Source organism: Hirundo rustica, chromosome 3 (assembly GCF_015227805.2).
Source record: "Hirundo rustica isolate bHirRus1 chromosome 3, bHirRus1.pri.v3, whole genome shotgun sequence".
NCBI classification, from domain to species: domain Eukaryota; kingdom Metazoa; phylum Chordata; class Aves; order Passeriformes; family Hirundinidae; genus Hirundo; species Hirundo rustica.
The window spans coordinates 53,963,819-53,976,210 of NC_053452.1; the positions used below are offsets into that span (position 1 = coordinate 53,963,819).

At 40.8% G+C, this 12,392-nt stretch overlaps 1 protein-coding gene across 3 annotated transcripts in view; it reads right to left on the reverse strand.

Annotated features, from left to right (window-relative positions):
- Positions 1–12,392, reverse strand: part of PLAGL1 (PLAG1 like zinc finger 1) — a 44,978-nt gene that overhangs the window by 23,263 nt on the left and 9,323 nt on the right. For all 3 annotated transcript variants that reach the window (XM_040060029.2, XM_040060031.1, XM_040060030.2), the window contains one exon: positions 4,588–4,630. In XM_040060029.2, coding sequence (XP_039915963.1) covers positions 4,588–4,606 — 19 coding nt within the window. In that variant the 5' untranslated portion in view covers positions 4,607–4,630. The remainder of the gene's footprint in view (positions 1–4,587; positions 4,631–12,392) is intronic.

Consider the following 12,392-nt stretch of genomic DNA (forward strand, 5'->3'; position numbering starts at 1 on the left):
TTATATTAGCTTTAGCTTTACATTTTAATGGCTTCCAATGCCTATTATGCAGAAATACACTTAAGTGAGGTCAAAAACCAGTCTTGATACATTTGGATAACAATAATGACAACAAAGCCCACAAACTTTGATATCTGCCTGTTTGAGTTCAGTTTTCACATCTTAGTCAAAATTATAAATTCATTTGGGTTTTTTTGCCTTTGCTCTCTGAAAATCTTGTACAACTTAACAGCAGAAGCCACAAGTAAACATGCTGATGCTCTGCAGTTAAGCAATGTATTTTCATTTTAAGGATCACAAAGTAATCTAAAGAAAGTGTGTTTGCATATGGAGCCCATATTCTTCCAAGAAAAACAGATAAGTTATCTGCTGGGAAAAGCACAAAATGAGACAAAACCAGTAAGATTCCTAACTGAAAATCATTCAAGGAAAAAATGCCAGACTGAGGAACACAAACTATTCTAACAAAACATGAAACTTTCCAAGCACTTCTCTCAAAATGAGGGGAGTACTTGAGAGTTTTCAAACTACTGCATCCATGCACTTTAATTATGTTTGCAAAAAACCAGCAATTCCTACTGCCATGTAAGAACAAGGATGCATAGCAGCAATTACTCTGTTCTGAGCTTGCCCTTACACTTAAAATAACAAAGGAAGAAATGACATTACTTAACTTTTTTTCCTGCTATCATAAGTGGGCCACACCTGGAAGCTGTAGCTACATGATCCCAGAAATCTTTTCCTTCAGTCACCACAGAAACTAATATAGAAACTCTGGCAATTTGTTCTCCTGTTTTCAGTAGAAAATTTACATATGAATTACACACCAGATTACCTTGGTCTAATAAACTGTTCTGAACTCGCACAATGAAAATACTGCTTCTTCATTATCATCCTTCTCTTGCTATTCTTTTCTGTCTTTACAAAAAAACCCCATGTACACCTAAAGCCAGCAGCAAGCATAGTGGTGAGTTTACCTCTTGCCTGGAGTCCATGCATGGAAACAGGGGTTTGGAAATATATCCTCACATTTCAAAGGATTTTAAGATTCCCAGATTTTCTGCCAGAGAAGCCCTCTTGTTAGTCAATGCCTTGTGTTTAAGTATTGACACAGGAGTCTGTACCAGTTAAGAAATCACCTGATGCAACTCAGCTGATTTTCAAAGGCATAAAAAAATTGCATATCATAGCTTACATAAATAACTGATGTTCAGGACCTGACTGGAAGACCCAAATACTGATTTTCTATTACTTTTCATATTCATTAATCACCATTAGATACAATGAGATACAAAAGAGCAAATGAACTCACACAGAGGCTAGAAACAGCGCAAGATTTACTTAGGCGTTTCCCATGACAGAACACAACTCAAACATTGGTTTTGCACTCAAGAACTGAACTGCAAACATTTCACAATCGCACTACATATGTGAAATCAAAACAAACCTTACCTTATTTAAAATGGCAAATTTAATAAAAAGTCAGGCTATGCTAGTAGAGGGTGTAAGGAACCATGCCATCGTCCTTCGGCAGACTTTTCCAAATGCCCCTGTATTCAACTAAGCCTAACTCCGCTCTGTTTTGTTTCCCCAGGAGGACCCATTCAGGACCATGTGCTCCTTTTCAGCTGTCAATAAACAGAAGCAGTGAATTCCCCAGCACTTCACAAAGCTAGTTAGGCATAGCCATTCATTTCTTCAGGAAAACAGGGCATTGATTTCAGCAAATTCCCAGGGAGCAGCTACAACAAAGGGATCAAAGACCCACCTCCTTTCCTGCCTGGTTTTGGCTGGCTGTGCTGAGAGGAGCGGCAACAGGTTTCCCGAAGAGCAGGCTCTATCCCCACTGACCACTGCACACTCCATTCACGCCCATCACCTTCCTGCATTCCCGGGACAGCCCCCGGCACTAACCGTGACAAACCCCTACATTCAGGCAGCATAATATACTGCACACTAGTTCATCCAACTATAAAAAGAAAAACAAGCTCCAGGGGAAGTCTTCTGCTCCCTCAACTAGATGAGCCTCAGTAGCTGACAGACTTCTCATAAACGTCTTTTTTTTGCTTAGCTTCTCCATCTAAATCAGAGAAACACTTGCTACCTCAAATTCATTGTGCTGAAACTTCTCTGGAATGTTGGCTTTTCTGATTTATTTCCACAAGCTTGAAGACTTAGCTGCCGGAGTTTGAGGTCTAGCTGCAGAAGCCCTTGTATTGTACAACCATGATATTTTCTTTGTGCAATTTGCCGTGGACTGCAGTGGGGGTTTTTTTTCTAAGAAATTTAAGGGGGTTTGCTCCAGTTTGGTTAGAATTTTTACTTTCTAAAATTACACATCTTGTCTTCATTACTGTAATCTGGAACAAGATTTTAATGTTAAAATTTTACCTTGTATTGAACCAAGCAAAAGACAATGTCATGGTCAAGCTTAAAGTCTGGTGGTTAGGCTACACGTCTACTGCTAAACAGTATGAGCCAAAGACCTGGTGCTGAGACCACCTGGCACCAGCTCCACATGCCTACATGTTGCTCATCTCCTTCTCTTTTCCCCCACAAACAGTTTGGTTATATCCAAATTCCTTGCCTGGAATGCAGTCTGGTAGATATTATCCCTCACACACACCCTAGTGTTTGCTGCTTGTTAGTATGTGCCAGTACTGAGCTCACAGGCTGGCTCTGAAATATTTATTTATATACCTACAGTCATAAAGATCTGAAGTCAGTTCACACTTGTACAGATTTGCCATGTCATTCTTTAGCATTCTCCTGATGTTTCACCAAGGTACTACCTGGCTGTCACAAACACCCACCAGCTGGAACCTGGAAAGTTCCCTCAGCACTGGAACTGCCTCCAGGCTACTGCCACATCTCCAAGGGAGAAGACAAATGGCTATCCCACTAACATGAGCAAGTATCACAGGACCTGGCACAGCACAAGCAGTACAATCCCGAGAAGATCAGGGACAGGTGGTAGAGGTGACAACTCACTGCACAGCTGAGAGCACAAGAACTGGAGAATTAATGAAGTTGCAGGAGACCTGTATTGATCAACTAGCCCAGACTCTTGATGAATGCAGGCCCTTTAATAGCATTACCCACGGCCTTGTCAAGCTGTATCTTGAATACTTCCAGTGAGGGCAACTCCACCACTTCCCTGGGCAGCCTATTCCAATGTTTGATCGATCCCCATTGAAAATGCCCCTTGCACACAAGTGTCTCCCCTGAAGCAACTTGCGGCCATCTCCTCTTGTCCTGTCATAGTGCATGCCTGGGGAAAGGCTGCTTTCAACTTCTTTTCAATAACCACCGTTTTTGTACTGCAAGACCATGACTAGATCCCCTTGAGCCTTCTCTTCTTCGAGCAGAACACACCCTCTTTCAGCCTCTACTCAGGTGACAACTACTCTAACACCCTTATCATTGGGGAAACATGAGAAAGGCATTGTTGCTGAGCTGAAAAAAAGTAAAATGAAACTGCCAGGGCATGAATTTTTTTTGTTAAAACACACAAACATCTGAGTACAGTTAAGGAGTCTTAACCATGGTCCCTGTGCAGTCACCCTGCTCTCTGCTTTCTTTAATATTTCACTCCTGATAACAGTTTCGCCTGTTGTATACAATACAGTCAGGCATATTACATTCCTTATTTTAGAGTTCTCTCTGTATCTAAATGGCATTTAAGCATGCCCCAAAATTGCCATTTTGCAGAAAAAAATTTGAAAATTCATTTTAACAAATAACTTGATCTCCACATAAAACTGCTATCTTCCGCTAAGCCACTGATGGTTTTATATTTATTAACTGATTGCAGTTATTAATGGAAAAAACCCCAATCCTGTTTTCCTTTGTTCCTCTAAGGAGGTACTGAAGAATGATAAAATGTGTGTCTGAAATTTCCCTCTCTTATATTGCACAGTGTGCAGCTGGGCAGCCCTTGGAGGCAATGAGAAAAAAAAAGGCAGTTGAGGCTCTGGAGGAACTCCAAAAGAAAGCATGCAGATCAGATCAATAAGCAGAAAAAATGTGCTTAATGCTTCAGAAAACTTAAGCTGGAGTGAGAGAGTGCAAGTATCGGGGAAACATGAGCAGCAACCTTCCGTGGTAGTTATGACAGGAAAGTACAAGGATATACCACTTGTCAGTTAAGAAAAAGGACAAATAATAGTGATAAGGCAGGAGATTTGGATGTGACTGGGATAATGATGCCTTGGACGCACGAGTTAAATTCACAAAATGATTAAAAAACCCTGAGCACATCACTCTGCAGTAATCTGGGATGGTATTTGCACCAAAGATAGATAAAACATTTTAGACAGAATTGCAATTTTAAATCTCAATGAGCCAGTCTGTTCTTACACTTGGGCCAGATTTTTACAATTTTACCCACATTAAGTCATGCTTTATTCCAAGAATAATCCCGTTGATTATAATGGTAATATTGTTCCACAGATGTCTCAGAAGAATCGCAAATGTAAAAGCAGACTTTATACTTCAGATAAAAGACATCAATCATGAGTACATCTGGGAACCCGATAAAAACATATGGTACAAAAAATCACTGTGGGATGATGAAAATGTACTTACAGAGCAGGTCTGTGGACATGTTTACAGATCAGGCAAAGGAAACCTAGACAAAATAAATGAAAAAAGATTTATCAGTTTTCTGAACTAGGACTATTCATGTTTCTATCTCATGCTAATAATCATACGCATAGTCTTTTCATTCTTTAGGAAATGAGAACGTATCTACAGAAATCTAAAAAGGAAGAACCTTAGTTTGTAGAGGAAAAGAAAAACAGATTCCACTTCATTTCACAGACAATGTAAGCTGACAATATTAATGTAATGTGTTTTAATTAAGAGCAGTTCACTGTATTCGACATCTTCATTAACTTTTATTATTATGTATTTTCCAGGCATCGATTACAACAGAATTTTCAAGCATTGTGTATTTTACTCCACTGCATGCTATTCTCTGTTTAAGCCTGATATTTCTAACAGTCCTGACACTTAAACCACATATAGGACAAAATACTATATTTGCTGTCTTGAAGGATTTCTGGAGACTTTCGGTTTTCTGCTGAACTCATTCATCTTGTTCCCTTCTCATTCATCTGCTGGTTTTTTACTGAAATTTTACTATCAAGCACATAAGAGTAGAGTCTGAGTTTTCTGTAGCTGTCTGAGCAATCCCCAACACATGGGTATCGCAATGACTGAATAAGGCTACTTGGAGCTACAGAAATAATAATGCGTGTATTAGTAAGGGGACACACAAATAACAGTAGGAATCACTTCAGTGCATGCCATTTTATGCCGTGTATAAAACAGGCAGTGTTTAAAGGGGTGTGTGTGTCTGAAATAGGGTGAATGGAAGACGTTCAATAAGGCCAAGTGCTGGGTCCTGCTCTTGGGTCACAACAACCCCAGTCAGTGCTACAGGCTTGGGGAGGAGTAGCTGGAAAGTGGCCTGGCTGAAAAGGACCTGTGGATGCTGGTCAACACTGGAACAGGCAGCCATGGGAAGTGTCCCCATTCCTGTGGATATTTTAAAAAACGCATATGCTTAGAGACATGGCAGTGCTGGGTTAATGGTTGGACTGATGATCTGAAGGGTCTTTTCCAACCTGAACTATCCTGTGATTCTATGAAAACTTGACTCTGATGAATACAACAATATCTTATTGCTGACTGAAATGGGTTAAAAAAAAATTCTTCATTTTTAAAAATAAAATGACAGCAAGTCAGTAAAATACTTCCAAATTAATTGAAGCTGGTTGCCAGAACTGAGTTGTGCTGCAAGAAAGCAGCAATAAAGGGGCCCACATGCTAGAGAGACATCAGTGAGTCCTCTTTTCAGAAAAAAACAGGCATGCTGACAGCAGGCTTCCTAAGCAGCAGGTGTCCTAATCTGATTTTCATCATCCAGAAAACACTTTATTTCTGAAAAAAATCTACTCTGCAGTTTGACGCCATTCTGGCTGAGAGCAAGACTCTTGTCTGTGGTGTTAATTTCTAAAAATATAGCCCTTGCAGAAGGAGCAGTGGACTTTAATGGCCTCCATATGTGACTGTACACGCACCAGCCTTTGTCATACCCAGAAACAGCAGGCTAAATGTTATCACTGTCAGAGCAGTGCCATCAACTAATAGAGATTTCATTTCCCCCACTGAATAACTAGATTTGTGATAAAATGATTTAATTGTGCTGGCATTCAATCTGCAGGGCAATTACCTGGTAAACCACGCCAACACAGGCTCTTCCCTCCCATATGGTTTGAGTCATTAGTATACCTTCATTGACACACATCTGGTCTGCAGCACTCTCCTGTCTTGAGAAAGTGCAGCCTCAGCCCATGCCCTCCCTGGCCCCCACACATCCTCCCTCCAGCCTTATTACAGTAACACTGTGGTCCATGAACACCCCAGTTAAGGAAGGTTTGGCTGAGTTGTTCTATGATGTAATTTTGGAGGTAAACCACCAAAGTGTTTTTCTCCACAGGCCACTGACATCTGAGAAATTTTTCCCCTCTGAACAATTCTACGATGAAACAGTGTTAGCAATCCCAGGTGCCCAAGTCCAGCCCTTGGGAAGGGCACAGAAACTACAGACCAAGAGGGAGCAGCTCCACGAGGGCATCCCAGTCACTGTAACACAACCCACTCGCATGACAGAAGAACAGCAGGTGCACCATCACAAGGAACTGCTCCTCTTCCAACAGCTGGTTCTGACATTATCTCTGACAGGGTGAGGATAAGTACAACAGTGTAATTGCAGGGGCAGGGGAGTTGAAGTAGAACCACCAGCTCCTTTATAAGCTATGCCAGCTCTTACCTGCAGTTATTCTCAACACGGACCCAGAACTGCCTGTCATCCTAGCTGCACAAAACCATACCATAAATCTCTCTCCTTCTTCAAGGGTATGAGGGCACCACTTGTGCAGTGTATTGCCCCCTGACCAAGGGGGTTCCAGCATGTGCAGAGCTGTGGCAGCCACATATACTGTGCCAAGCAGGCACAGTGCCTGGAGGTTTTTGACCACATCAGTCACTTTTCCATCGAAACTCAGGTGGTTGGCCATGTACCACACTGACCTTTAGATGAAGTGTTGTAGGTATATTGGCCAAATTCGCTGTGCTACCCACACAGTCAAAAGAAGTTGTTTGCAATTGCTCTTAAGTGTCCTTTCTCATCAATGAATGGGCAGAAGAGAAGCTGAGAAGGGGGTATTTCCCACACATGAAAATTGCAGCCTTGAAAATGTGAGGCAAAGCCTAATGAGGTTTTTACAGGCTTTCAGATATCAGAAAAATAGCTTATTCATTTAGGTTGAAGAAGATTTGATGGGTTAAGTATAATAGATGGTTAACAGACGAGATAGCAAAGCAGTGATTATAGGCACTTTGAATGATGAAAAGTTCAATGTTTTGTGGTGGTGGATAGTGGTTTGCACACGTTAGAGGAAGTGAGGATGGATTCTGCATTGCCTAGAAGGACATGTCACAGTGTATTTTGTGTAGGAGCCAGGATTTTAGGGTTTGGGTTATTTTGAATTGCTCCACCATTGCCAAAAATTCACTGACTATTCATTTTATGTTTTATAAGTGATTGCAGTGGGTACACTGTCAGCATGTATGACTCAGACCAGACACATATGATGGTGGTAGGACTGCCCTGAGATGTCCAGAGCCCACAGTGGGAAAGGCAATGCCTGCTACCTGCTCTGTTCTGGTGCGGAAGAAATGGAAGTAATGAAATCAGGCAGCAGTTTCCAGGTATGGTTCATGAGGAGGACTTACAATGAGGATCAAGGTCACTGCTACACAAGAGGAAAGGCGACTTCCACAAGAAAATCCACAGCAAGGGAAACCAGCCTGCACAGGACCTATGGGGCTAGTGTCTTGATCATGATGCACGAGACATCCGGGACGGCTGCCAGCAATGGCCTTGATAACTTCCTTGCTTACCAGTGGTTCACACTGGGAGGCAGCAAGAAGGGCAGCAAAGACTCCACCTTCTACGGCTGCTGCAGATCACTGCAGAGTTCTAGGATGATGACAAGGTTTTACCACAAAGCACTTGTTTCCCTGGCCTTGAAATTCATCTTTGCCAGAGACAACAAACTCCATGGCGAGGGAAGCCAGGAAACTGCTGCTTGAGGGACCTTTGCAATGTCTGCAATGTAAGACAACAACTTGTTGTTCAAGACAGCTGCCCTGCATGTAACACCCAAGGATTCTCATGTGGGTTCACGTGACAGGACTCTTCTACCGACCTCTCTTTCAGAAGATGTACATCTATCTTCCCTGGAATCATGTCACAGAAAGCCAAGGGAAAAGCAGGCCCAGATGTGGGAAGAGACATAAGTGGCAGCAACAGAAAAAGCATTCACACTGTGCGCGATACCCTTGTGCTTGCAATGCGATGCCATCTTGTTACTGTAGATAACAAGAGAACACGCTGCCTGCAAAAGAGACCGACGCCATGCAGAGACAAAGACCCAGATCACAGCTTCTGAATTATGAACACACTGTGAGTTAAAACATGGCTTTCTGAACCAGTCAGCTTCTGCCCCTCACCAAGTCCGCAGAGGTTATTACAGAATTCTGTACATTGCTTTCCACATAAAAACAATGTCCAAAACCAATGACAACTGTCAACACAGGCATACTCGTTGTAGCAATCTGACATTATACAGCCCCCAAATGCACCTCAGTTTCACGCTGCCCACCAAAGAGGCACATTAATTAACCAGTCATCAAAAGACTAATCTCACGATGGGAAGTCATCTGTCCACCTTACTCATGCCGCTGAAAAGGGACACTGCTATTCCCTAGATACTTGGAAGAATGCGCAGCACAACTCATTTACCGATTCACAACAGCCTCATGTAAGTGACATTGTTATCTAAGTATCTTTTATCATATTTTAACTAAATAAAGGTAAAACACCAGTAAATGTATTTTTTCAAGACACCGATGGTAAGTAATAGAGTTGCAGATGTCTAAAATACACAAGCAAAGATGTGACAGGAAAACCACATTTAACCTACTTACACTGAGATTAAACCAGGAAGGACTCTCTTTCCGCCACCACAGAAATCAGTTACTGGGGTTTAACTTTCAGCACACCTGATGACTCAGGTTGCAATCCCTCAGAAGAAAACACCTTCAGGAGACAACACATCTATCACACGGCGTTAGCATTCCACTAGTGCCCCTACTTGCGTTCTTTTGGCTGCTGCTAGTGCTTGTGCTGGGCTAACTGCTGACAGAGTTTCTCTTCTCCCAAATTCATGAACAGGAAAGAACATCATAATGATGTAGAAATTACTTAAGATTAACAGAGTACTGACAGGGAAAAATTAATATGCACAGCCAAAAATTTCATCTAAAGAAACCTATGCAGATTTTCTGAAGTTTGTGTTAGTCCCACATGTACCTCCATATCAGGATTTAGTGCATGCTAAGTACAACTCATCACACATATGATTTGTTTGATGTCACTGATCAACAGTGATATTCTGTGCATTTTTAATCTACCACATGTAGAGTCCCTCACTTGCAAAATAGATGAAATTATAAATCACTTTATTTATAATATAAAATAGTATAATTTGTACTTTTACAATTACTTGAGGTGTTTTTCAAGTCATGGTATGATTTCACAATTACAAAAGAGAAAAAGTGTTTTGCCATCATCTTTTTCTTTATGTACAGGATTCTGCAACTTTCCCTTGACTGAGCAAAAAAGCTTGTGCAGTACAACACATGAAGGCTTTTGTACACAATCCAGAAATTTGGCTCACTAATACTGCAAAGCTCCCTAAGTCTTATTTGTGAATGTAAAAAAATAAGGAAAACACAAAATTATAAATGTAATGTCTTTCTCTCAGGATTATGCAGAGGTAAAAGAACCGTACAAAATCATTAGGCAGACTGTGAGTGGACAAAACTCATGTTCTCAAGGATGTTCTCTCTAATGTATTTATTAAGGATATTTTGTGTACCTTCACGGTAAAGTTTTAAGTTGTGTTTACAGATACACAGACACTATACAAATACATAAGCTGGTCCTGCTGCTGAAGGAAGCTTCATAACTATATACACACCTCAACAGATTAAATGTTGTAGTATGCAAGCAACCAAGAGCCCTGTCAGTGACTTCAATAGTCATCCTATTGAAAATTTTTGGATCCCTTGACTAACATTTCAGCAAAGCTATACCTAGCATTAAATTTGGATACATAAAAAAGTCCTGCCTTATCATTCCCTCCACCAGCCAATCAATATTCTAACCTGGTAACGATCACCTCAACGTGTAGCATCAGCAAATATGGTCCAGACATAGACATGTAATCTATCCAAGTCTGTTTTCAGTTTAAAGCAAAAAACCCCCAATTTTCATTAAAAGTAAATACACCTTATATCCTGTGCCCTGATACCAGAAACACAAAGACCAACAAATCCCACTCCATGTTTCAAAGCAAATTCTTCTTGTTCTGAAATATGACACTGTCTCTCACCATATTTTCCCAGCCTGTGTCTCTTGACACCAGTCTATTTTGATCAGCAAAAGATCTGTGGCAGACAAGGCATAAAAAACAATCTTTGCCCATCTCCAGTGCTCTGATAACAAGAAAAGCTATTACATAGAATCTTTAAAAAGAGACAGTAACAAAAGGGAGACAAACTCCTAGGGAAAGACACTAAACAGCATCTCATGCCAGCCTGCCTTACTGAGGGCTGCTCTTGTTGTTTGGCTTTGCAAAGCACTCAGAATTTTGACTGTGATCCAGCAAAGCAATTCTGCATTTCCCATGTTTTCCCACCATTGACTTGCAGGGAACTATTTGTACACATGAAGACAAACCTACACTTCATATTTTGCTGGGTCAGGATCAAGGCACCAATCATCTTTCTGGATCCTTATTTTCTTATGAGAATTGGATAAAATAAGCTAAAAAAAAAAAAAAAATCTTGTAAGTGCGAGTTTTAGAAAGCCTCAAGACCCAGGAACATTCCTAAAATAATTTGCATTCCACAGCAGCAGGGCAAAACCATTTCCATTTCAATGAGCCCTTTGGAGAGGACTCTGGTCTTCTGGCTGAAACTCAGGACTGAACCCCAGCATAAAATAAACATCAAACCCACTTGTACAAGGTCACATGAAAAAGCACTTTTTCCTGTTCTCCCTCATTACCTTGGCTAAATTCTTTTTCATCACTTCCAGCTTGCATCCCCACACTTATTTCAAGAAGGGCACTGCCACTCCTCTGCTGGACAGACTGGTCAGCAGGGAGATTTCTCACCCCTTTCCTGAATCATCCTCAAGCAGCTGTCCCCAAAGAGTCAACAAGTCTGTGGCTTCAAAAAAGTTTGACAAAAACCTGGCTTTTAACACTCACTTCTTTCATAAGCTTGATACAAATAACACACACTAGCAGCTAAAAACTTTCCAAATGTGGTGAGCAAAACCCACAGCAGAGACAGACAAACAGACAAGTTCCCACACGGTGCAACAGTTACTCCCATGACCAGAGAGGGGGATACAAATTTAGCCAGTACTTTGGCAATGTCAGTAAATTTCAGGAAATCATAAAAACAGATTTGTCGTCTAGAAGCCAACACCTTACCTCACACATCTTGCTCAGATTATGGCATTCTAAACCTCCCACCCCCAAAACGCTCACAAACTTGCACATTATCTATGACATATACAACCTAAACACTATTACAATAAGGTGATGCAGTGTGTAATGTTCCTGCTATATTATAAAAACACTTATATTCAAATTATTTGGTCAAATTCCACTTCTCAGTTTTGCTCACTCTCATATACTTTTAGCAGTTTTAAATTTCAATGCTGTGAAATGACTACTTCATTCAGAAACTTGTAAAAGTGAGGAAGTTTTACCTGAAAAAGGATTTTGGGTCATGAATATTGGTATTTTTCAATTATTTTAGATGCAAAATGATCTTCCCAGTGATTCCAAAGGGTTTAGCAGCTTAGTCTCTTTAGTTGCCTCATAAGACCCAGATGTCTCTATACATAAAGTATGTAGCAAAGCATAATTAACACACTTCCACAATATGTCTCGCTGTTTGTTAACAGCTTCTTGGCTAGTAGAAATGTTTTCCTTTTCCTCTCCACCCCCAAAGGCCTCATACTTCAGAGATTTGTTTGAGCTGCCTGAAGTAGGCAATGATAACAAGAATACATCTTATAACTCTGAAGCATAAGCAAAGTTTTCACTAAGAACTTAATACCTGAGGCAGAGAAACTGCAGGAGCTGATTTGTTTTAATTAATGCTAAAGACACATACTGAGTAACAGCTGCTTGTCACATTGCTCCATTTGTTTGCTTCAACCTGCAAGCTCAGATTTC